The sequence below is a fragment of the Echeneis naucrates genome, chromosome 15 (genome assembly GCF_900963305.1).
Source record: "Echeneis naucrates chromosome 15, fEcheNa1.1, whole genome shotgun sequence".
NCBI lineage: Eukaryota > Metazoa > Chordata > Actinopteri > Carangiformes > Echeneidae > Echeneis > Echeneis naucrates.
Genome location: NC_042525.1, coordinates 12,511,501 through 12,538,813, shown reverse-complemented (window position 1 = coordinate 12,538,813; position 27,313 = coordinate 12,511,501). Strand labels below are relative to the sequence as shown.

The 27,313-nt window shown below is 42.4% G+C and overlaps 1 protein-coding gene across 1 annotated transcript in view; it reads left to right on the top strand.

Moving 5' to 3' along the window:
* Window positions 1–1,947: 1,947 nt before the first annotated feature.
* Window positions 1,948–27,313, top strand: part of LOC115055297 (ankyrin-3-like) — an 83,534-nt gene continuing 58,168 nt past the window's right edge. Inside the window, exon 1 of the mRNA XM_029521002.1 lies at window positions 1,948–2,070. Coding sequence (XP_029376862.1) covers window positions 1,948–2,070 — 123 coding nt within the window. The remainder of the gene's footprint in view (window positions 2,071–27,313) is intronic.

The following is a 27,313-nucleotide window of genomic DNA, read 5'->3' as shown; positions in this document are numbered from 1 at the left end:
AGAGCCACATGATTGGCCCTCGCCTAGCAACCACATGATAATTTGGCATAATGTGACACCCCCTGATGCATGATAGGGGCTGTAAGTCAGCCTCATCCCCCCCTTATGCTGATGGCTGGTGTTTGTGGTTGAAAAGATAGAAAAATGAAGCAGAGAGGATGAATATATTTGAGGAAGAGAAAAGGGGAATTTCACGCTCATATGATTACATGACTGGTGTCCACCGGCTAAACCTGTCATGTGTCCCCTGAGGGTTGTTCTTTCTCCTGCAGCAGTGGCTGATCATCTCTTCTCTCATTTTCACCTTTACTCCATATGGTTCCTATTTAGTCCATATGTAAAGTGAAAGCCATGACCGTATTCAGTAGATATTGTAAGAAGCTGACAGGCATGTGACGAGGCAGCCTCTCAGTATCAACAGGACCCAGCCAGGCTCATAGGTGCCTCTGACACGCAGGCAGGCAGGGAAAGGAACACAAAGATGGCCGCTGCATGCTGTGTCTGTCTCCTGCTTCCACATCTGACGTGAGCACGGCCGATGTGAAGGACATCATAAATAAGATGTCTGTTTTTTGTTTTTTTTTCATCTCTTTTCTCACTTCTTTAGTTACAGAAAACCAAACAGGTTCTTTTATTGTGTTCTCCTCTCTCACTTTCTGTGTAGATTCTCTTTCCTCTCTCCTCCTCCTCCGCCTTTCTGTTTTCAACAAAGACCCAAGTGATTTGATGAAACAAAAGCTCCCTTGGTCTTGTTTGACCTCTCCATCGTGATGTGAATGAACCTAGATGATGAGATGACCGGTCTGTGATTAGGGAGACACAGCACTGGATACTCCAAATGTGTTTCTGAACTGGAAAAGTATTTTTCAGTTTTTTTTTTTATTTGTCATTCAATCATTCATTAACTAATTTATAAAATCATTTATCATTTGTTGTTTCACTGACTTGTTCATTTCATTTTCAGGTATGGGCATGTAAATATATGAAACTGATTGTTGAACGACATCAGTTTAGTTTGTGTGTGTGTGTGTGGTGTGTCCTTCTCCCTGCTTGCCTTCACCTGTGTCCTTTACATGTTCTTCCCTTTTTCATACTTGGCCACCTCCAGCTAGCAGTGTGTGCCCGTATGTGTGTGTGACAGTAGATAGGTGGGGGTGTATCTTCATTCATCCGCTGACATCCACTCACACACATTTATTGCTTCCTCACACTGTATCTCTCTCTCTCTCTCACACTCACTCACTCACTCACTCACTCACTCACTCACTCACTCTCACACACACACACACACACACACACATATATACATCTGCATGGTGGAGCACCAGGTGAAGCAAATCAGCAAAAAGAAAAGAAAGATTGAAACATTTAAGAGGACGGACCGATACAGCGTGGTTTCCATGGTTACCATTCCCCTCGCACCCTCTTTCCCTCCCTCCACCTCCACTCTCTCTCTCTCTCTCTCTCTCTCCACCCTCCCTCCACCTCTGTGCTGGTGATGCTCGTGCCTCTTTCCTCTTCATCCGGTTTGTCCTCACCTCTCCTGGGCAAGCTCCTCTCACACTGCCAGTGGATGACACACGAGAAGCTGGAGGAGGAAGAGGAGACAAGGAGAAGCCGCTGCCTCTCCTCTCCCATATTTCCATCACTTTAAAAGAAAAAAGAGAGAGAGAGACAGAGGGAAAAAGCAGAGCAGACCAGAGCAACAACCTAAAGAAAGGACATACAGGATATACATACAAACATTAAAGAAACCCTACTCTTCTCCATTCTCCTTTTCAAGGAGGGCATTTTTCTTCCCTTTCCCCCCCTTTCCTTTTCTACCCCGATTTTTTCCTCTGAGATCCCGGTTTTGTGAACTATAGCCCCTGAACTTCTCTGGGATTTCAGGTGAGGCACGCGTGTGTAGTGTGTGGTGGTCTACATTTTTTTTTTACATTACCTATCATGGCTCACGCGGCCTCCCAATTGAAGAAGAATCGGGGGGAAGTGGATGTGAATGCAATAGAGGACGAGAAGGAGAAGCGGAGGAAGAGCAGGAGAGCAACGTCCCGGGAACAAAAGAGAAAGGTAACAGGCGAGGGCTGGCTGGCTTGGCTGGTGGCTTCATCTGCTCCACTCTGCTAGCATCATTGGAGCGTGACTCTCTGTGTGTGTGTGTGTGTGTGTGTGTGTGCGTGCGTGTGCGCACATTTCTACATCTCACCCTGACTACCTAGATGAAATGTGCTTGGAGGTTGCCACCTCTTCCACATGTGTTCAGCACATCCTACCATCTGAATGTAAATCCAAGCACGTGGAGATTCTGGTCCAGCTGCATTTTGTACCACATCAACCGTGAACAGTGTCTGTGTGGAGATGTAGGTGTGTTTATTGTTGATGTGCACGTGATGTGCATGTTTGCATATGTTCGTGTGTGTTTTTGTACACGTGATCCTTGTTGTGTGTGATGATTTCAGCCATCAGTCTCTGGATGAGGTGAACACTGCAGATGGACACATTGTGCATTTTGACTCTTTGGATGTTTTACTGAATGTTTGGATGCTTTTGTCTTGATTTCGCAGATCTATGTCACAAAGGTCTTCCGTCAGTGAGGTGAACATTTGTTGGGATCGTCCTGCACGAATTATAATATGTTGCCTTTTTTTTTTTTTTTTTTTAAATTTTTTTTAGTTTTTATTACTAATAACATGAGCAGTGTGAGTTGAGGGGCACATTTGCGTTAAATGGCGAATAATACCAAAAAACCTAACAGCACCTCTCACTCTCTCTTTACTTGGCCATGGTCTAAGACATGTATGTGAGCGCATTTGTGGGTTTTTGTGGCTTGTGCATGTCTGTGTGTCTGTGTGCATTCTTGGATGCACAGACAGCCATGTATAATGCATACACGACTAATTTATTGATGACAGAGCTTTTCATATGATGGAGAAGGAACTGAAATGCACGTGGTTCTCCCTCCTTTCCCACTCTTAGATGTCAGCTATTCATTTTTGACAGGACGGTGACACAAAAACCACAACTGATGGACAGCAACAAACACGAAGTTTTACTTTTGGTCTATTCATCTTTACATTATGTATTAAAGTAGTAACAATAACTCTTCATTTTTGGAGGAGAACACACTCATTGCAATCTGCATATTGAATGTGAGTAGATTTGACCGTGAGAGATCTATTCAATAACAATGACATTTACTGTACTTTGAGCCCATGGGTGCCTGGTTTTGAATTATGCTGCTGGCGATGTTATTTGACCTTAGCATAAACAAGAATCAAGCTATCATGGATAAATCTAGACCAAAAGAGAAACAAAAAGACTCAAAAGGTCAAAAGAATTTAGAGCTCTGCTGCTGTACATAGGCTTTATATTTTAAATCTAAGCAGACATCACTCTTTCCTTCCTTCTGTGCTTTTGCGCACGTGAAAAGTTTGTGTTCCGGACGTCGATCTGTATAGGCAGTTTTATAGTCCCAATGAAGGTTCATGTTTCAAAGGGTGGGGGGGGAGCAGAGCAGGTGAGGAGAGGGTTGTATTGACTGAATGTGTGCGCACTCCCATCCATGAGTATAATAAGCTTTCACTTCCCTGCCCCACGTCCTTTCCTCTGTCCTCACACTTATCCAGCCTTCCCTCCTTTCTCTCTCTTTCACTCCATTTTTCCTTTTGGTTTTCTTGGTCTTTGTTGCCTCGCATTTCGGCTGATGTTTGGCTCATGCTCCTATGTATTAATACTACACCATAGACACTACATTTTACTTTTAAAGTTAATTTGTTTGTCAGCTGTTGTTTGCTCAAATTCCATTGAACAGTGTATTCTTCCCTCCTGTCTTCATTCGCCTGGCTTGCCTCAGTTTTTACCCACTGTTTACTCCAGTCTGTGGCTCTTTTCACGCTGCCCATGATACACAGAAACAGACTGACTCAGAATGTCAGCGTTACAGACACTCATGACAAAAAAGTGAGAGCGATGCTGTTAAGATATTTCGGTCACAGAGAGAAGATGAACTGACAGACATCCAGAGTTTAAAAAAAAAAAAAAAAAGTGAATAATTGTGATAAAGTGCACAATGACTTCTGACTGTTCTGACTGCTTTGTTGCTACGGTTGTAAACTGATATGGTGGTTTTGGTGCAGGTTTGTGCAACAAACTGCTTTGAGTCACTCCTTCCAGAGCTCAACAAACACTATATTTAGGTAAAGCAGAGATAAAACACTTATGAAAGTAGGGTGGCATCTTCCCACTGGTGCAAATTTCATGAACCAGTATGAGTGCAATACAAAACGGAGACAATGCTGTCACCTTCAGATTTATCAGTAATGTGAATACATTTTTAACCACTGTATGATCATTAGTCGGGTTTAGTTCTTCTGTTCTTGAATATTTTGTGTTGCATTGTAGGTGGCAGAGGCCAATCTGGACGTCTTTGAAGTGTGTTGGAATGGCGATTGAATGACATTTGTAATAAGAAACTTTGATGCAGGGCACACGATCCTTCAAAGCTATAGTCGCCCATCACGGATTTTCCCATCTCTGAAATGCCATGTTTGTGTGTTTTGGGGTTGTTGGAAAGTTGTACACTTGCCTTGGACATCGTTCCACAATGTGTATGTGGTGCATCGATTTAACACTTTGAATTGGGACACTTCCTGAAAAACTGGCATCAACGGATTGCACGTGAAAGAGCTGAGAAATGGTTGGACATGAGGCCTGCTGCTTTTATCAGACGTTATCAGACAGTGTTGGCGTAATGGTGTCCTGGATGTCTGGGGAGGAATCTCTGCCACAGATGCCCAACAACTTATTGTACTATGTGTGTGTGTGTGTTTGTGTCAGCAACAGGAAAACACCACAGAGGGAGATGGAGTTCATACTTTTAGCACCCCGGGAAACATGGTTGACATTGACCTAAGAGACTGAATACAGAGAGCATCTCTTTGCATCTGTGTTTTTGTTTGGCTGTTGTTTAACGCATTAATACTCCTGAGTGTGTTTGAGAGGATTGTGAGAAAAAGTCAAGTGGAAGCTTTGTAGCCACAGTGGCCATCTGAATGGGAAATCCCTGTTACACAGTTACATAAATTCACCAAACTGCTTCACTTCTAATGAAATTATCTAGAGCTAGGAGGCCCCAATGGATTCCCTAAGAGAGAACTAAGCAGGTTTCCTGCTGCTGTGTCCTAATTTTACATTCCAGCACACAGACCGTGCATTAGTACAGTACCTATTGTTTCTCACAGGGCTTATGTGGGCCATGTGCTAGCTTTCCTATAGTCTCATTCGTGGTTTTTCTCCAAAGAAATTCTCTGCTGCTTTTGTGAACCTTGGCCGTAACTATGTGTTGTCCAATCCAATATTGTGGTATTTTTCACAAGTATAAGCACTGGAAAAATAAAAACATCTTTACATTTGGGCTGCATTTGTGAAATTTGTAAAAATCCATTTCATTGAAGTCTTTAAAGGTCAGTACATCCTGCTTATCAGAGGGTTTATTAGGAGGTCTGAATCAAGATCAGAGCAGTGGATCTAAAGCAAGACTTTGAAATGAGTGCTGGAAAGCGAGTGGCTGAGTAGAAATTGGATTTTATCCCTGTGCTGCCTTTAGAACAAGCCCATGGCAACAGTGGCAAGGCGAGAGTCTGTCCGGTCCTAAGAGGGAAAATACACCATTGGGAAAAGAGTCATCAGGCTTGAGGCAGATATTAAGGGAGGAAACATAATACCATTTTGTATTTCAATGTGTTTGCTGCCTATTTTTCAGTGTTTTTTTATTTTTTTTTTCCCATTTCTTTCACATTTCATTCATTTCTCGCCACGCGATTTCTGGTATGTCTGAAACAAAGCCGGCACACATGTTGTTTCACACCTCCTCCCCCTGCCTACTGCTACACCTCCTCCCCTCCTCAGTACTCCATAAAAGATGGAGGTTAATGAATTCAGCACTCATGCATGTCTCAGCTAATTGCATTGGCATTGTGATGGCCTCCCAATATTACAAAATGTTTCGGCCATCAAGATGGCCCCCAATTGGTCAGTTAGAGAGTGAGGCTGCCACGCTTCTGTTCATGAAAACTTTGACAGCTGATGTAGCATATATTATTTTTTTATGACTTAAGTGGGAGTATTACAGATTCAATTTGAACACAGTCGCTGTTGGCAAGTTTAAATTTAAACAATTCACAAATCTTTTTCTGAAATCATAGTCCACTTCACTTCACACGATTCACTCGATTGACTGTGTTAGTCCAAGATTGCAGAAGTGATTCACGTGTTTGGTTATTTGAATTAAAGGGAAGTCACTGTTAACTTGTCAAGTAAATTGTCATCTTGTGATTTGCACTCTAATACAGAATGCCATGAGTAGTGAACATACTCTACTCCACTGAAACTGACGATGGTTGTTTTTTTTGTTTTTTTTGTTTTTTTTGGTAACACAACACCCAAGATGTGAGATATGAGATAAAATCCTAGAATATTTCCTCCACTCTTTTCTTTGCGATTGTATAGCATCCCTTTACTCACATTATAAATTGTATTGTCAGTTTTTTATCACCAGTCTCGTATTTCACACGGTCACAAACGTGCAGGATCATCCAATAGGAGACGAGCTCTACCGTATGCTATCATTCTAGGTTAGCGTCAGTCTCTAAAGGGAAATGAGTGTGTAATAAGGATTGCTCTAATTATTGATCCACCACTTTGAGGGTCCTCTCTGAGAATGCTGTTGTGGGTGGTATGGTGTGTGTGTGTGTGTGTGTGGGGGGGGGACTTCTTATGGAGACTTTGTTACTGAAAACCAGTGCATGTGGGGATTTGTTTGTCCTACGACGAGGAAAAGGGTAAAAAAAAAATCCATTTTGTCTCGTTGTGGTTCCCAGTCAGGCACATCTGACCGTTGCTTTCCTTCTTTTGTGCATCAGGTCATTTAGATCGTGTTCAACACTAAATTTTGATGCTCTACTTTCAGTTGCCTGAGAACTGATTAAGTATGTGCACATTAAAGCGAGAAGAAGGGTGAGAGCTAGAAGGAAGATAAGGACTAATATATGGAGAGTGTGTGCATGTGTGTGCGTGTGTGTGTGTGTGCGTGTGTGTGTGTGTAAGGGAGAGAAAAAGGGAGTGAGTAAGTGATAAGGAGAAATGGAAAGAATTAGAGAGGCAGGCAGAGAGAGGGAGAGAGAGAGAAAAGAGGGAGCATGATCGTAAGCCTAAAGGTCATTTGAAGGTGAGTGGCGTCTTTCTCGCCGCCCTTCCAGTGCATGTGCAGCCTTCTGCCTCTTCCTCCTTCCTCCTCTCTCTGATGGGCCCTCCTAATGCATGTGGAACTATTATATTTCTATACATGAGTTTGCAGCATGTAATTTATCAGATTGTCAGAGAACCTCCAGATATGAAACCAGAAATGACAAAATTCCTCTGATACAAACGCACACAGGTTTGTCATTTGCCTGCGTGTAAATGAATCACATGCTCACTTTTGCACTGTGACGACTGTGCAAGCTGTTTTAACGCACCATTTAAAAATAATAGTTGTAGCCCGAATGTAAGCAGGCTATACTCTCTGTGCAGCTTGTGGCTACATAAAGGATATCTAATTATGTAAACCAGTGCTAGTGGTATAATCCAATCCAACCCAATGATCTCCAGTCCTGTTTCCCTAGTTAGGTCCTCTGGTCATAATGTAGGCTGGATAAATAGGCAGAGCCACCAGATGACTGGTGGAGATGTGCAATATTGTCCAAGGGTGACGCCAACACATTAAGCAGCCAAATGAGCAGATAATAAGATTCACAGGAGCAGCTGTAGAAAAGAATCATCTCTGACAACACCATTCATTGCCAAAACTGCCGGACCTCCCTCCTTTGTGAACGAATCCACCATAGACTTGACTCCCCATCATTCAACTCATTGAAGTAGGACCGACTCACCTGTGACGCTCAGGGGTGAGACAGAAGAGGAGTTTAACACAGCAAGTGCAGTTCACTGTGAGATTATTCACACATAGTTACAGATACAGTAATGCTGTTTAATGATGTGATTACAGGGCTGGCTGATGTGTGTGTGTGTGTGTGGGGGGGGGCTGAAGACAGGCGCATTGGAGATAAGGAATTGGAGACTTGATGAGGCGAGGACAGAGGGAGAGGAAGCGAGGCCAAGTGGGGGCAGGTGGAGAAGATTTGGAGAGAAGAGAGAATAATAGGAAGCTGGGAGGAGAGTGTGCTGCACTCAAACACGTATAAACCGACAGTGAATGATTAGCTCTCCCTCTCTTTCATCTCGTGTTAGTGTAATGTTTAATTGTGCTTTAAAAGGATTTTGTCATCTTACCCTTCTGTGTATTTTTTTTTTGTTTGTTTGTTTGTTTGTTTTGTTTTCAAAGGTCTGTCTTTATGTCTTTAGGTCAGACACATTTGATGCAGCAGTGTGTGTGTCTGTGTTGAGATGGAGACAATAATTCCACTTCTACATCACACTTTTTAATCCCCTACTGTGCATCAATGCCAGACCTCATCCATCAGGCTCTTAAATGTGCCAAATGTGTGTGTGTGTGTGTGTGGAAATTTATGCATATATATGGCAGGTGCTCCTCATACATCCACAGATAAAGCTTGTCCTATTGAGTTTGTGCTTTCTGCCTTTTTCACACAAACACACACACACGGGCACAAACGTACAGACACACCCCCCTCTGCTGACCCTTGGGACTCACGTCTGCGTGGCTTGATAATTACTTTCTTTTGCTTCCCTCCACCTCCAACAACACGCGTCTCCCTGTCCTCCGCTTAACCACCTGCCACACCACCATCACATGCAGCACTAACTAGAATCACGCAGTCATCAATTTCGTCATCTGGCTCGATTCAGCGCCTCCAAACGCCTGGCAAAGCAGCAGACAAACACGAAACGAACAAAGTCAGCATTTGCAAGCCACATTTGCTTAAAATCATATTTCAGACTGTATTTACTATCTTTGTCAACAGCTGTGAGTTCATCAACTAGGGTTCTCACATTTACACCCTCTGTCCCCGGGCAAGGGCAGGATCATGTGGTCCTGGCCTTGTGGCAGCCCTGCCATGCAGACTGGAGTTCAGAGGCTCAGGAGCTGAGGAAATGGGCTGTGTTAGGACAGATCGATGGTAATCACACCTCTTCACAGTCAGCTCTCCCACATGGGGGGAGGGAGAAGAAAGGACAGAGAGGCAGAAGGAAAGGGGGGGTTGGTGGGTGGAAGCAGGAGGAGGCGTCAGTGGGTGGAGGTCTGTATTCTGGGTTCCCTTGGGGAGGGGGGGGGTATACCCACCCATCTATCCCAAATATGGATACCCGCCTCTGCCTGTCCAGACTTCCTCCGTCCTTCTCATCATGGCTCCATCTTTTTGCTCTTTTCCTTGTAAAGGTTTACGCTGCTACGCTCTTTTCTGAAATGTTACCCTTTGAAGCACAGTAAAGCTCCCACGATGTCCGGCTAATACGCTCCATTACAACGGGGAGTGTTAATGCCACTTTGTCACAACATACAGCCTTTATTTTTGCTTTTCGCCCCGAAGCGAAGCTTCCACTGCACCTTAAAGGAGCGAATTTAAGTGTGTGGGGGTTGAATTCTTTTTCAATTGCATTGTAAGCTTACCATTGAAACTCTGCGTGCTCACAGTGTATGCGCGGCTTTAAGTGTACTGTCAAGGAGTTTGAGCTAAAACAAGAACTGAAATGATACATTTTGTCATCGGGTTGGCAGTAGTGTACGACTTTTAAAACACGGTTGTGCAGAATGCTGTAATCCAGTACGATGCCGACTGATGGAGAAAGGTTGATTGTAGCTCCAAGGTAGGATTGGTATTCTTCGATGGTTGTGTGTCACATCGCCGTACAAATAGACCTTTAGACAGCGGAGCATTACAATCAGAAACACACAGAGATGCTTTGGCTGCATTTCTTTTGTTTTTGTTCATAGTTGTGTGAACAGCCAGAACTGTAGCAAATAATGTTGCCTACTTATCATATGATACTGAATTATTCAGAAGCAGCTTTGCCGAACACGTTTGCACTTCATCAGGAAGCGCACACTGCATATTGTTGGATGGGAGTATATTTTATCATCCCAATCAAGTCCCTCCCTACTGAAAATTATATACCACAGCATGGTTTACCACCGACTTGCTGTAAGAAAGGTCAGAGAGGTTTCCTGCCATGGTTGGAAATTAACACTTCTTGTGCGATTCAAACACAAATTTGTGTGAGGTCTTGGCAGAATTACCATCGGTGTTCATTTTCTGTTTCACAATTTTAAAGGGCCTTTTGAACCCATTCCTCTCCAAGCAAGCAAGCATAACATTTTCATTACGATCAAGGACTGGGGATACCAGTCTGTACATGTTGTGATATGAGATTAGCCTGAGGGAAGAGCAGGAAATCAGGACTGATGCTGTGATCTTGCTCTAGGTGCCCTCAGAGTCCACTGCTCTTGCTGGAAATACATCACGAATTCTGTAGAGCAAGGGCAAAAATACGAGAGGAAAGGAAGTGAGAGGATGAGAGGAAAGTGAGTTTTGAGGTATAAAGAGATTACCGCCTTCAAGCTATCATGAATAGATTTGATCAATTGCTATAAAATTAAGTTTCACTTTCTCTCTTGTAAGGAATTATTGCTGAACTGATAACAGGTGGATAAGACATCTTTATGTCACCTTTGGGTTTAGGAAAATTTACCTAGAAATGTTTTTCTATGATAATAAATATAATTATTATCTCCAAATGGAAATGTGCGCTGTGTTCTGATTACATGTTACTTAAATGAAATCAGTTGCTGGTGAAATATTGTAACTGGTTAAGCATCGAGAAGGAGAGATGACTTTTGTTATACCAATGATGGCAGTGAAACTTAATCTTCCCTGCATCGGCCATCTCCTCACACAGTCGTTCCCATACAAGACTGAGTCATGGTTCTGTCTCTTATCCCCTGTGTGATTAATCATTTTTATGCACCAGAAAAATCACAGAACAGATAGCTAACAAATTATATCTTCATCACCAACATTATTCTTCTTCTGGTGCTTTTCTCTCTCACTGTTTGGTTTCAGCCACATTCACCAACGGCCAACATGTTGAAAAAAGAACCCTGCCTCAGGGTTGTTTGTTACCACGTGTCACCTTTTGTGAATTATAATTGAAACTATTTATCAATATGCTGGTCTAGCAGTTACGCTGAAGCAATTAGCCGATTAATTGATTAGTCCTTTGACAGAAAATGAATCACAGATATCTCTGAAATTTGATCAACTGTTAGTCACTTAGTAATTTGCTGGTTTTATTTATTCAGGTTTTATTATAGAAAATTGAAGAATTCATCAATTGGCCAGATGTAAATGAGCCACACTAAATATAATTTTTTTTCATCAAGGTCAGTTTTTCAGATTTGTTTTATTTGTCTGTGTGGGTTGTGTGTAGTGATTTTGCTGTTTAATATTTTTTCATGATGGAAAAAGTGCAGTTACACCCATCTAGCCTTAAAAGATCATTAAATTATTCAGCAATATTGAAAGTTATCATTAGTTTTAGGTCTGTATTGAAGAAATACAGTGCTAAAAGTGACAATAAATTTCCATCAAGTATTAACATGTCCACTCTACATCTGCGTCTGTATGAAGTTCTGTTTAATTGCACACTTTGCAAACTGTCAGTATGAAAGCTTGAACTGATGCGCTGAGACGACGCAGCAACAGTGAGTCAGATTGTTGTTGGTGCTGCTGCTGACTAGGTCGATGTCACCGTGTGTGTCCACGTTTGCACGTGGATGTGTGTGTTTTGCTGGTTGGGGTGCCGTCAGCTGTTTGTCAGCCATCTTGACACCAACGGTGCACTTTTAACTTTTCTGGGACCTTCCGTCTGATCGCATCAGCCACACACACACACACACACACACACACACACACACACACACACATACAAGCACCCAATTTGCTGAAGTGTCCAATTAGAAGAAGTGGTGGAACTAAGCAGAAATGACAAAGAGTAGACAGCAGCACATAAAGCTCCGCTTGGTATCATTCAAGTCGTAAATTTTAGATATGTATTATGGCTTGAATTATCTTAGAATTGATTTAAAGGCCTCTAAGATCATATTGATCTGTAACGTTTTGTAATTGTGAACTATATGACATTACTGCCAGAGCATCAGATATCACATTATAATATGTTAAATTCAATGTCCACACGCCACTGTGGTCAGACAAAGGCTACAAATATAAAGACGTGTGTGTGTGTATTTTATGTGTGTTTATGCAGTGTGGCTATGGTTTCTGTATGCTTCTGTCTGTGCTTGAATCTTTACAGCTACACCTCTCTGAATACAGGACACACTTCAAGGTGACCTGCGTGTCGGGGGTAGAGGGTATACAACTGTGCCTTGATCATTTGTGTTGTTGCTGACGCCATCATAGCCTTCAAGTGTCCTTATGGGAACGTACAATTTCCTTAATCTGCTATTGAAATATATGTCTCCTCTTACTGTGGTCTGGGAACATGCATTCATTTCAATAGGAATGTTACCTTCAGGTCATCAACATACATCCAAACCACGTCTCAAATCAATTTCTCAATTTCTTAATCCAGAATAATCTGCTGGCCAGAGAAGATCATGGATGACTCTAAATCAGAAACACCCAAGTAGCCTACAGTAAGAGAGAGAGCGAGCGGTGAGATGAGATTGAGTGAGAGGTAAAATTAATGTCAGATCAGACTGCACCTGAGGTGAACAGATAGAGAATGATGCTGAGTTGCAGGAAACGGAGCACTTTGTGTGTCTGTTTGTTTCAGTTTCTCTAGCCATCAGTCAAGGTGGGTCCTATTATAGGTCATTAGTCTCCTTGCTCAGCTGCGACCTTGACGCTACCGTAGCTGCTGGAGCATGCATGTGTGTCATAGCAGGCAAAATGAGTGTGTGTATTTTTACCCAGGTTGCTTTGCACAGAGTGAATTACACCACGTAATATATCTGCTGAAGACTGCTCACTATAAACATGTTGTTCTAATGTGATAGCACACATGCAGCAGCCTTGGTGAGCAGCCAGCTGTGGCTGTGTGTGATGGATGGATGTACGAACATGGGGGGGGGTTCAGAGAGGGTCAGCAAACCCACCCCTCATGCAGTGTGGGGGCAGGGAGGCCTCACAAGGATGTCAGTCACAGATTTTAGTGCTACTGTGCTAACTCTGGTCTAAAGTAAAAGTGCTGCCACCCATGATAAAAAATTTGTCTGTCTTGCAGACAATAGACTGTGTCCCAAACTGCCAGCAGTCATTTACCCCTTGTTGCATTTTACCTCCTCTGACAGTTACACTGTCATATGCAAACCGCAGTATATCATCAAGTTCTCACCCAGACATCTGACTTATTGCGTCTGATGCATTAAAGGAATAAATGAAGCGCTGAGTCTTTTCTTGTTGCCAAGAAAAAGTGTTGTTCTTCTGCTCGAGACTTTGTACAGACTCAACAAGATATTATGTGTTGATTAGTGGCCATAATGGATGCTGGTAGATAGATTTTTGTATTATGGACAGAACAATGCTTGCTGTTGTTCCTTGCCTCCAGTATTTGCACTTATTTATGAAGTGGCTGCAGCAGCAGCTTAGATTTGGCCCAAACATATGAAATCGATTTCATGACAACAAATCAAGCAATTTTTATTCCCATATTCTCGCACTCCTCCATTGGTCTAACCACATACAGTAAGCGACGTTTTGCATGTCTGCATTACAGTTACACTAACACACCGGAGTGCGCTTAGAGATGAAATTATACCTTTATCGTCATTCTATTAAGAACCAGCTTGTTTTTGTTAAACATTGTGTGACCAGATTTTATTATAATTGTAGTAGTTCACCATTTTTATAGAGGAAACTGTTAACCCAACGTTTGATCTGACAGTTTATAGACCTGCCATGCATGATAATGATGGGGATCCATAAAGTTTTAGTATGTGGGCGGGGGGTGTGGGGGTGGAGGCAGCAAGGTCTTGAAGTAAACAAACTGTTGACTTGCATGATGCTCTAACTATTTAACATATCCTTTCGTGCATTTGCAGCCAAGCAGTGTAAAGGTTACCGTAATAATACATGCCAGTGGATCGCATTTATATTGCAGTGTTGCACAGAAAGGAGAGAGGAGAAGAAGAGGACAGAGACATTCAGAATCGTGGCGCTCCTCTCTCTGTATTGATTTCCATCTGTCATGTCCTGTGCTAAACACAGCACAATTGATAGAGAGACACCGCTCATAAGCATAGACTGCGTTACAAAGGCAGATAGCAACACAGAAAGGTTTTTTTTATTATTTTATTTTATTATTTTATTATTATTCTCCTCTTTTCCCTTTTTAGAGAATCACATTTTGTAAATTTGGGGGCCATTCCCCTTGAGGTGTTCTGACGAGGATTGTTGCGATGACATCTGCTGGTGTTATTAATTTAAATTGTTTGCTCTAAACTGAGACATTGATCATTCCTCTTCTCTTTACCCATAAATATTCTGAATAATATATTGATAAATATACTACTTCAGGCCACGTTTGACCCAGTTGGCCCATTAACCTCCCATGACCTCGTGGACTGAGGGCCATGTTTGTCACCAGCCCACTAAGCCAAAAAGCAGTTATATTATTTTTTAAAAAGAATTACTGCAGTCGCACCAGGGTGACATTGACCATTTCTTGGCAATGAAACACAGGTGAATTTCTTTACTCCCAGCACTCCCTTTGCCGGTCTTGTAATGTTTGGGGAGCACTATTATGGATTTAGGCCTTCAACAGCCAATTACTTTATGGGGCCTGGGGAGGGGCAGCTGGTTGTTTCAGAATCTAATAGTCCTCTGTTTGCCAAGTGGAATTGCCAGGATTTGAAAAACTATTACTCCACTATAGGAGACTGTAATGTGTAATAACCTCTGTGTTAGTGGCCCAGAATACACACATTTAAGAAGTGTAAATGAAGTTCTGCAGGTTTACTGGTGAGCATGTCGGACTCTGGATAAACAGCAAGTGAATTATCCCTCACTCCCTTGCTTCCTCACAATACTTCTCTCCTTTCTCATCTTTCATGGTCTCATCTCCTCCTCTCTGATACCCCCCATATGTGCATGGAGCATTTGGTCCGATTGGCCTCATGTCAGATGGTGATCATGGAGATTAAAATATCGCCACCCTATTTGAACACATTTCCCCGTGCCATCTCCGCGGCTGTGTGTTCAGCTGAAGTTTGGGCTTGTGTGTATGTTTCGTGACTGCGTCTGACTGTCTGCATGTGTGTGTCTGTGTGGAGACGTTGGGGGGGGGGGGGGGGGAGCTCACGAGGGGACAGATGGTTCGTGGTCTGCTCTCGTCTGGTGCGCTCTCCCTGCCAAAGATCACGCAAAAACAGTGACAGCGCTCGCTGCCCCGTCCAGCCCTGCTCCACGGGCCAGAATAACAGCCCTCTTTCTGTTTTATAGATGGTTTTATGAGCTTTCAAAACATCCTAGTGGGAACTACATAAATGACATTTACAGCAGATTTTGTTTAGTTTCATTGACAGATTATATTTGACAAGGAAAGCCTGGTTTTCTTTTCTTGCCCTTTGCCGAGGGAAATGTTTAGCTGGAAAATTACAACGCAGTTTTAAACTGGCAGTGTTTGCTGCCTTTAAAACTGCAAAACTTTATTTGAACAAAGTCAATTCATTGAATTACATGTTGTTGTTTTTTTTTGTTGTTTTTTTTCATTTAAAAATATAGATACTGAGTATTTTATATTATCTACTGTTTCCATCTGAGAGTAAGCCTTGAATGTTGCGCTGATGTAATTTGGACAAGCACCTTTTAAACTCGGCCCTTTCCTATAGAAGCCAGTGGCAGAGGATCTGTTGTAGAACCACAAAGATCCAGACACAAAAATCTAAATTCAAATTCACTATGTTCAATTTGTTTGTTAGTTGACATTCAATGATAAAACGATGATTCTTCATCTTCAGACTTCAAGATTTAACCATGCCCTGTTGAGTTGAAGAGCCAGATGGACAGTCAGTCTCTCACTCCGTCCAAAGCGCTCTCACTTATGGTGGCCCAGCTGTGGTGCTACTCAGTAGATCAGATAGAATATAGGCTAAAGGAGCTTGTTGATGTTTGTTGCTTACGTGGATATTGGGGCAGTTCACAATCACGTTTATCTCTATGTGACACGTGTGCAGAGCCAGGAGGAGGATGACGAGAAAATACCTTCTGGACCGAAAAGACTGGAGACAGAGCAGCTTCTTTCAGTTCTGCCTGTCCATCGCCTTTTCTGGCAGAAAGTAATTTGAACAAGTTGAGGGGGAGGACGCTCATCAGTAATGGATGTCTGCAGCTGATGAAGTGGTTTGATCACGCACCTTTGGACGCTGTTTCAAAAGCGACTTGGAGAGCCATTTCTCTTCTCTTACTCTCCCTTACTAAAACAGCACAATGGAAAGGGAAGACGGTGTCTGTCCCTTTTTCGTCTCCGGATCATGCCAGATTTAACTTCCTGGTAACAGATAATTATGTCGTATCAGTTCAGGCTGCTCGCGTTCATATAACAGCCTGAGGATCAGAAGAGGAAAAAGGGATGGGAGGGAATTATTCCTTTTTCATGCCTGAGTGTGTGTCTCTGTGTGCGCAAAATGAGCATGTGTGTCTGAATGGCAGTCTGTCTGCCATGCGAGCTAAATATGCAGCAGTGGGAACAAGTAAATGGCTGTGACATTTGGTCCAGTCGGCTCTCAGTGGAAAACGTTTGTTTAGGAGAATTTTCTATCAAACTCAGAAAACATAATTTTTTAGAAACTATGCAATCAGCCAACACATGCTCATTTTGGTGTAGTTTAAGGTTTTTTTATGGAAATATGAAGAGGTGGAACTTGGGGCTTGTAGTTAACATAATATGCTTTTGTCATTCCCTTCATCGCCTTTCGATGGACCAACCTCTTTCTTTCTCTTTTTCACATTTTACCCACAGTAATATATGTATATATATATATTTATGTACCACATATACCTGTCTCTTTCCTGCATATGCACACACACACTTTCAATTTTGCCTCAGTTTCAGCTCCTACAGCTCACGTATGCTCCCTGTTGTCTTAATTACCCTGAGGTGGCTTCGCTTCTTAGCATTGCATACTAAGGGTTACAATATTACACAAAGGGTAGTTCCAAACTAATGTCTTCATTAGTTTGATGTTTAATAAGGAAGTCCAGACAGCTCTCTTCCCTTTAAAGTTTTTCAACTCCTCCGTCAGAGTTAATGACTCCTCGTCAGGGTTTCTGTTTACTTTAACGTCTTTTTCTGCCAGTGAAGCCTGTGGTGTTTTATTGAGTTGTCATGTAGGAGATCGTCCACCAGAGTCCAGTGTTTGACTGTTGAACAGTCTGACTCTGTTGCAGATCAAACTCAGGCTTAGAGGAGGAAAAGCAGAGGGACGAGGAGGAGTTTGATATCTCTGTCTTTATGCCAGGTCTCTAAAATGTAAAAAATAAAATTAAATAGCGTCAATAGACTCAAGGTGACGAAGGTCGTGTTTTTCAAATTACTGTAACAACAAATGCTGCCGTTTGAGAACAGGGGAGCAGACAACATTTGGCTTTTTTCCACAAAAATAACTGAATCGATTAATTAGAATTGCCTTCTGACTGCGTCCTCTCTCACTTTCCTTCTACTACTCCCCCTACCCTCTGTGCACCTCACTGTCTCACCTTTGCATCTCTGGAGCCTTTTGTGGGGTGCCTTTTTGGCGGGACAGCTATTGATCCAGCACAGTTCTCTAGTGTGCAGGTTTCGCCCATACAGCTGACGAGTCAGTTGGATGAAATCCAAGGCAACATTGGTAAGTTGGTTCTCACCAAGGCAGGGTCAGCGTTATTTTCCCTGTTTGTAGTCGGTAAAGAGAAAAGAGACTTTGTGTGCGTAGCATTAGCAGAAAATAAGATTGGAAACAACTGAATTCTTTCATGTGGTCACCCCAGGATGCTTGCAACAAGCTCAGACACTAACATATGAGATGTTTCTATTTAAATTGTCATTGCAGAGTCCTTCTTATAAAATAGTAATACAATTGTATTTGATAAAATAATAATGAATAAAATCATTTCATTCTTCTTTCAAATAATAATTTGAAAATACGTTTGAGTATAGAGTTCTGATGTATGATGACATATGAGATCATCTTATTCTCTGCTCAAGTTGAACGGCTCACCTTGTTTACTTTTCAAGTTCCCTCCCCTCTTGTTCTCCTCTTTCTCTGTTCTTTACCCTTCTACTCTTCCCTCTTAGCTTCCTCACTTCCTCTCCTTCTCCTCCCCCTCCCCGGTGGCCTCATGTCCCTGGTGATAGAGAGGAGCCGTGCCCTTGAGCGAGTAGTAAATATTTGTCTGTTGTGTGTGTGCGTTGTGTGCGATTTTCTGAAGATACCCGGCACAGAATGGGGATGGTGTGATATTTTACAGCTCCGCTGAGATGCCTCGACCCATCTTCTATGTTTGAAAAATTAGGAAAGGAAAGCCAGCCAGGAGACAACTGGAATTGCTCAGGGCCATTTGAATATATAAACACTGTAGGATTTTTTTTTTTTTTTTAGGGACGTTTCCTTATTTCAAGGAATTATTTTAGGGCTTTTGATCCGTGCTATAATTGGTCACATTTTGCCATGTTGTTAAGAAATAATAAGTGTAACTCAATATATCTGGATCAAGATCTTATTTTCATTAATGTAATATCCAAATATATCTTAAGTTTTACCTTCTAACTGAAAAGATATATTCCTGTGTCTGTATGTGCGTACACAGATAAAACAAGAGATGTTATCTATGTCATCTCTCTACTGAATTTTATTTCCATGTCAAAATATCCTACTGTACATATAACCAACTACAATAATCCAAGTAAGATGATGCACAAATTCCTCCACAAGAAAAGATTTATCAGCATCTCATTGTGATGTTGTTCTCTCAGATAATTAGCAGGGGCTGTGTTTGATGATCAACAAGCAACAATATAAGAATAAGATGCACGTGTGTCAAAGGGGGATCATTTTCTGTAAGTAGCCTTGACTCTCTTTCTCTCCTGTTGTAACCACCCCTGTAGCCATGGTAACCCCGCTGTTTCCAAGCTGCTCGCTGCAGTGTTATTGTGAAGGGGCCTGTGATCCACCAATCACATGTTCAACTCGCCTCTCCTGGTCCAGAGCATCTGTCACTCCCTCTCTGGGCTCTCACGTACACCACCCCGTGTCTCATTTTCCTTTTGAATTTCTCCGACTCCTTTACTCTCTGTCCCTCTATTTTCCCCTCTTTCTCTCTCTCTCTCTCTCTCTCTCTCTTTCTCCTCTACGTGAAAGTTGATAGCCCTGGAAAATACCCACAATGCAATTGGTGCCATTCCACTGGAATGGTGACAAAATGTGAAGCGGTAGCCGAGGGAAGGATATGCTGCATGTGACTGTGTGAACGTGTACGTTAATGTGTGTGATATTACAGGCAGTGCTGCCAGAACAGTATTATTCCTGCTATAAATAACATGTATGGGTGTGATGCTGATGAACCTCATTATCAAAATGCTGCAGGCAGACAGACAGTGACCAAAGAGCTGTGTGTCCCAGGGATTTTCCATAAGCGAGGAGTCAATGACCACAGCAATTATTTACTCAGCTGGGGAGAGCAGCTTTTCCACCAACAACAAAAATATGTATTTAGTTGGGTGTCCCAAGGAATAACTAACTGTGATCTCTAAACTTGTTCTATTTTCATTATTTATGATAAATTAATCCACGATAATACTTAAACTAAGACTGGAGTGATCTTTCTCACGCGTGTTTTGTGGTTAAAATCTCATACAGTTTATTGCTCTGTGCTGTGGACCTTTGCTGTTGTCCAAAAAGTGCCAAAAGGTGCATCAGTTAGGCACACAAGTATATGTCTATCCCAAATGTACTATTACCAAGCATACTCTGAGGGAATGAAAAAGGTATTCTTTCATTTGCTAACTGCGGTTGACAGCTGTTTTATGAAATGACAGTCCATTATCATCTGACACAGACAGGATTAGGATGTGTAAAAGGAGGGCGATGTACTGACACCTTCTTTTTTTTTTTTTTTATTCTTTTTTCGTGGTATTTATGGACAATGAGGAAAAAGTGTGGATTAAAAACTGACTTGTGTTTTGAAGAAGTGAAACAATGTTTTTCTATATTGGCCGTGCTATCTTCAGTTGTTCCATTAGAGCAAGCGAGAAATCCAATGGTATGAAAACAGACCTTTGGGAGCGCTTCACAGGTGTGGGTGGTCCACCAAGATAAGATAATCAGATTGTATGCCACCCACAAGTGTAAAAACCCAAGATCAAATATGTACTGTAACACAATAACACTACTTATGCTGCAAGCTATGCTTCACCTTAGCACACACAAATAGTGATCAGATACAGGCCCTACATTTTCCAGGAACAGTGGTGAGCATCTCCTCCCCAATCCCCACTCAGCTGATTAGAGTGAGGCGTGTCTGCTGAGGGGTGAGAGGTGGGAGGACACAGGGTGTCCCTAATACCAGAGGAAAAGCCCCTAATCCCCTGTTAAAGTGTCCCCATTGACTGTTGGGAGTGTTTAGGGCCCCCACTGGTGCGTTTGACCTAAAATAGCATTTGGTGTGATTGCTGCAGTTCGCTGTTGTTCCTGGACTCGTACTGTAAACCCCAGAACAGGCACATAGTCTCACCGCTGAGATCCCGCTGGTCGGTTTCAAACAGGTAGAGCGAGCCCAGCTTGAACACACACTCACTCTGGTCTTTGTTAGGGAGGAAAAAGCTGATAAGCAGGATGACAATAAAGAGCTGTGTGCTGGGGGAGGCAGGGGGGTGTTGACCGGAGAGAATGAGTGGGAGGGAGAGAGGGTGGGATAGTAAGAGAGGGGAGTAAGGGAGGGGGGTTTACCATATTCCACTCAAGCCATTTAGGCTTAAGTATTTGTTTCAGCGGTTATTTTCAGTTCAACCCATCTCATCTCCCCAACCTTGGATATCAAGACCACACTGGCAAACCCCCCCCACCCCTCGTAGTAAATGAAGGTGGGGAAGAAAAGGAAGGAGGCAGAGCAGGAGGGAGAAGCCTCAGTGGTTATGGTAAGTCAGGGTGCTCTCCTTGCACCCTCCCCGTCGGACGGTGTTTTCTGGGGCAGGGGCCAGTTTCTGTGAGGCAGCGGGGATTTACCCGTGTTGACACATTTAAACAAAAAAAAAAAAAAAAAAAAAGGGAGCGAGCGATAAAGAGGGTCTAGGGAGGGAGCGAGACAGCAGAGAGGATTTGGTGTGTGCCATTCCTGCAGCGTGAAAGACCGCAAGACGCTCGGTGCTTTGTTTACTCAACACTGCAGAGTTATACAGACCCCTTCTCTTCTTTCCCCTCCAGCCGGCATCCTCTCCTCCTGCCATCTCTCCCTTCTGTCCTGTCACCATCCCTCTTTGTAGTGACACTGGAAGGAGCTGTTGAATCCTCCAGTGTATTGCGTTTGAGGTTTTTTTTTTTTTTTTTTTCATTTTTATTCTTCCCCTCTGTTAACTGAGCTATTGGCACCTTGCTCTAATCTCTGAGTGGGATGGATGCCCATGAGGTTAAGATAAGGACAGAGCTGACTGCCTGACTGACAGCATAGATGACCGGTTGGCGGTTTGGCTGCCTGGCTGGCTGAGCACCCTGAGCTCAGGTTTCACCTCTCTCCATACAGAGGAGAGAAAGAAAGAGGGAAGGAAAGTGAGCATGGCTGTGGAAGAAGGTGCTGTCTTCCTAACACGAGTGAGTAGTAATAATATTTGTATTTATTCTTACATTTTTTTTATTTATAGATTTGTGTGGGATTTGTTGATAACAGACAGGTTGTTGCCTCAGTAATTTATGTGGTGACTTCAGAGGTGCAGCAAACCACGAGAAAGAACTAGCAGGGGATTATGCATGACAGCTTTTATATATATTTTGTAAAAGTTGAATTTGTTGTTTCCATAAACACGTAAATGACCAACATATATATAACATGCATGTTAAATTATTGCGCTTTAAAGCTGCTCACATCAATTTCTCATACTCCCCATCCTCAGAAATGGGCTAACATCAAACTGTGCAAGAATGTGAATAAAGCATATTTTCCAAAATGGCTAACTTATTTTTTTAAGGTGGCAGCACTTTTCAGTGGTACTGAATTAGGAGTAGTTTAAGCTCTCAATATGCTTTCGGATGCACTGCACATGTCTCTGGGTTCTGAGAAAGTTGAAGATGTGAAGTAAATCACACTTTAAACAAACTGTTTATCAACATGTTGTGAGTTTCTCTCCCAGTAAAGCTCTCTCTTAGTGGAGATTGCTGTGACGTTTTCAGATGTGATCCAGAAACTACTCGCTCGATTGTTCATTCATTCATGTATTCTTTTATTCATTTGTTCATTCATTCACTCGCTCACCCTGGTGGCCATTTGGCGGCAGGACACTGTCCACACATGACACATTCAAGCACTGGACTTTTTGTAGTGCTCCTGTAAAGTGCGGTGCTCAATACAAATATCTGCGAGAGCGATGTTGATAAAGATAACAGCTAAAAAAGCAAATGATGCAGTGAACCCAGGCCATCCTTTGTGTTTGACATCTGAGGAGGCTCTGAAATGTTAACACTCCTTTTATAGATTGCTGTTCATTGCGTTGCCAATAAAATGCTCTTCATCCATACCTCTCTGAGGCTTAATGATTTTCTGGCATGAGCAATATTGACAGTGAAAATGACGCATTAATTCATTAATAGCTCTCCTGTATTTTCTTGATTTGTATTTTGAAAACAGGATGGTATGAGGTACGAGGGGATTTGGTAAAATGTGACGGTTGAAAGAAATGGTTGTGGTTGGTGGGGTGAGGTTTTGGCATCGGTTGTTACTGTGTCCCATCCATAGCTGCCCCGGGCTTTGTGTGCACAGAGCTGTGGAGCAATGTCAGGAGAGCAGGGGATAAAGTAAAACAATGCCGCCGCTCTTGTTCTGGCTGCTTTTCCGAGCTTGCTCACTTCACCCACAGCCTGTGGCCATGACATCAACATGCCCAGTTCGCCTGCGTTTGTGCATGCGCGTGTTTATCTGCATGAGAATAATGCACAACACTGTGCAGGTGTGTGTTAATTTATCCGCTCTCACACGTGGCTACAGCACAAAATGATGCGCAAGTTTTCTGTCTTTATTACACGCTCGGGGCAAAGTGCCAGACTGACATCATTGTAGTCTGGCATCCCCGGGGGGTATCGGTCTTTATACAAGTTAATATCTTCTATCCATCTAGACAGTGTGCTGATGTCATGGGGAGAAGATGAGCCAAGTACAGATTCAGCAGAATGAAACCAAACACTCCACGCATTTAAAATGCCATGAATCTTCATACCTAAAATGAATGATTGATGCGAACCAACAAACAACCTGCCTGCCCAAACTTTATTGGAGACACGGCAGACACTGTATTCTACTTCTGTACTTCATGATATTTTATTTTCCTCTGAAACAGTGTCACTAGCTTGTAATTGTTGTTTTCTTATATACAATAATTCATCTGTGCTATATTCTCAGCAGTGAGAAATGTATTCACTTTTTATTATTAGCTGTGCAATAATGTTATTTTATCACTAATGCATGTGTATATAATGAATATAATGGCTCCTTTGTATGAATGGATGTATTTAAGTAAATGTGTGGTTTTGTTTTGATTTTGTTTTTTTTTTTTATGTCAGTGGACAGCACCCACAATATTTCACTACATAATGTATGTACTGAAAACAAAGGCATGATATATATCTTACCCGGTTTTGCATCTTTGGGTATGTCCTTCAAATTCTGAATGTTTATCAGCAGCATGCTTAAAAAGTTTTGTTTAGGTGTGTGCGTGTGTTTTTTTTTTTTGTTTTTTTTTTTGGGGGGGGGGGGGTTGTTTTCGTATGCAATACATCCTGAGGTCGCTTTGTTTTTACTTTTGCCTTCTATATCGAATGGAAACCTTAAAATGAATATGCAGAATTATGATAAAGCTCCAGTCTTGTTGTGCGGCAGCAGTGCTAACCACTATGCTGCCCATAAAAAAAGACTTCATGTGCGTTATAATGCTGACAGATGCAGAGATCATTACCTTGTTCAGTTAGCCAGTGTTGGATGCATCTTTATCAGCATGCATGTTAGACGCTAAGCAATAAAATCATTGCTGCACATTATGAACAATGTCGCAGGGGTCCTGGAGCCAATCCCAGCTGGTCTCTTAGGTAAGGGTAGGGTACAATCTCGACAGGTCGCCAGTCTATTGAAAGGCCGACATATAAAGACAGCCATTCATGCACATGCCTACGGGCATGTTGGAGTCACCAGTTAACCTAGACGTGGATGCACAGTGCCACTTGCTCTATGGAGTACACATTATGAGCACAATTCTTGTACCAGCTATTGTACTAACCCCACCCGACTGAATCCACATTGACTGTTTAGCAGCCAATAGTTTGGTTTCGCTGCTGTGGAGTTTTTCCCCTCCCTTTTCCAGGAGCGTCTGAAGATACCAGTCAGTTACCACAGGGCATTTTTAATTAGAACTGAGATGATTAATTGCCATTTTTACAGTGACTTAGCCAGAAGTTAGCTGCATTTTTGACTTTGTAAGACGGTAATTGGAAATTCAAAGCTTTTCCAGTTGTCATCTGTGTGTCATATTCCATACTCTATCTTCTTCCTTCTATTGAACATCAAATTAATGCTTTCCTTCAGGCTTAACGTAGTCCTTAATGGCCCCATTTTCTTTGGACCCCCGATCCGTGGAAGCTTAATGATATTTCTCTTACTAATCTCTTGCACAGTCCCCTGTAACGCTTCATTCACAAAGACTTTAAGAACCCTCATCCTGGCTGTACTGTAGATGATATGTGGATGTCAGGTTGGGCATGTTGGTCACTGGTCTTCAGTGGAGGCATTAAGGGGATAAACTGAGTAGAGCAGTGACAAGAGACTTATGGATGAAGACCACATAATCTGATGGCACCAACTTGAGCAGATTCAGAGGGAGAAGCAAAGAGCAGAGTACTGCAAAATGGAAATATTTGTAAAAAAAAAACATTTGAACTATAGCTTTAATACAAAGACCTGCCGTGTATTTTTAGAAATGTACTGTATCCTCTAACCCTAAAGTGTGTATGGTTCAAGTGATTGCTGGAGATTAATAATTCACATCTGCCGATATAGACCAGCCCGTTGCCTTCTGTTCAATATCTGCTAGGGGTTATTGTAAAGAAGACAGTGCTGGATGTTATGTCTGAGTTACATAACCACTGAGTGGTTCTAATGCACATTTCCTGTCCACAAAGTGTAACACATGTTATAACAGGTTTAAGAGCGGTTGAGCATTTGGTGACGCTCAACAAAGCCTGAGAGTCAAGGGTCCCACAGTCAGGCTGTACACAGCATGGCACACACCCAGGACACATGCCGGTTATGTAAATGACAGGACAACTGTCGGGTGTGTGCCAGTTGATGACAATGATGAAGCTGAGGCTGGTGGTATACTGAAATATTACAATCAACTTTAGGTTGGGTTTGGGTATAAAGTGGCTTTCAGTTATTTAAAATGTTGGTGTGAGTCAGGTGAAGTGCAATTAATCACAATGAACATTCAAAGATGAACATTTTAAACAAAGGTGGAAATATACTAAGATGTAGTAAAAGACACACTAATGAATTCAGACGAAAGTTCAAATACTACCATTAAATACTTCGGCTCAATTCAAACAGTCTTTTTTAAAAGAATCACATGACTGCATATATTGTAGAAGTTCCATAGATGAAAGGTAACATGGACAGTTGTAAAATGCATTACTTAACATCATCAGTATACGAAATGACCCCAAGCTCTTGCTCGGTTTAGATTCTCTTCTTGCCAGAATGTTTTCTCATTAGAAAGACATAGTTTTCATCCCCACACCGCTTGTAAACAATTTTCATTATGAACCCTGCTGTTGCCATACAACGTGTAGACATAATGTAGCAGACAGCGGAAGTATCACAGAAAAAGGGCCGGGAGTTCACCTCAGTGGTGGTGTCGAGGTGGGGCACTGTGATGACAGAGAGCCGGTGGAGAGAGCCAGCTGGCTGCGTTCAGACTGGACGAGAGCCAGAGCGTTTCTAAGAGGTCACCATGAAGGACGCTGACTCCTGGTGTCCACCGTGAATTACCTCAGTCTGGGATCAGAGCGATACGAGGTTGTGGTATGGAACTATATAATCCTTAAATGAACTGAGATGCATCAGCTGTTGTGATTCTTTGGCTTCGCTTTTCATCAGCAGAATGGTACACAATCTAATACACAAGCAATGAGCTCTGAAGCAGAGCGCCAATTTGCATCTCCAGACTGTGTCTAAAACTTTTTTGTATTTCGGCAATTCAGGCCACTCTGCTGGTTTGTTTGTGTTTTCACAGTTAGTGGCCTAGTTCATTACACAGTGCAGCAGTGATGCTTCTGCAGCTGCTGCTATGGACTCACAGCATCAGCCTGAGCCTCTTTTAAGTCTTTATCATTTTGTTTGTGCATGTGTGCCTGTTAATGCTACTGTGTCCTCAGTGATCGTGCTGGTTCAGTCTTCGGATCACTTCACCTTCTCTATCATGACTTCTCAAGGCCACAGGAACAGAAATATCATTAATGGTTCAGTGCTATCAAACTGTCCTGTGGGAGTTTTGGGGGTTTGGAAAAAGGAAGCAGACTTTTCTAAATGTAGGCTGATTGGTTTCAGAGATATGAGCTTTGGCCTCATGGTCCCTTGTAATCAGGAAATGGTTTGGTTTCCAGTTAATATCACTTCATTTGTCATTATTTACTTTACACTCACACACACATGCATGTTTGAGTGCACACACAAATATTTTCCTCTCACTGTTCTACACAGATTACCAGTGGAACAATCTCACGCTGGATGTCTTGCTCACTCATATTTTGGCATTGGATCAGATCCCTCCATGTTCGTCAGAGTTATTTCTGGAAGAGCATGGCCAGGGGGGAGGCAGAGAGCACAATGTTGGATAAGAGCTCATAGCGTTTGGCCCTGTTGAGTTTATCCTAAATGTCTCTGGACGCAGGGCTAAATTTAGCAGGTCTGGGCTTTTGATAATTCTGGGGAATTTGGTTTTTTAGGTCCTATTATGAGGCAGCATGTGACAGCTGTAGCTGCTCCGCTGCTGAGTTTTACAAAACGCTCTTTGAGAGGCTGCAGTGAAGAAGGAAGACCAAATGTGCAGA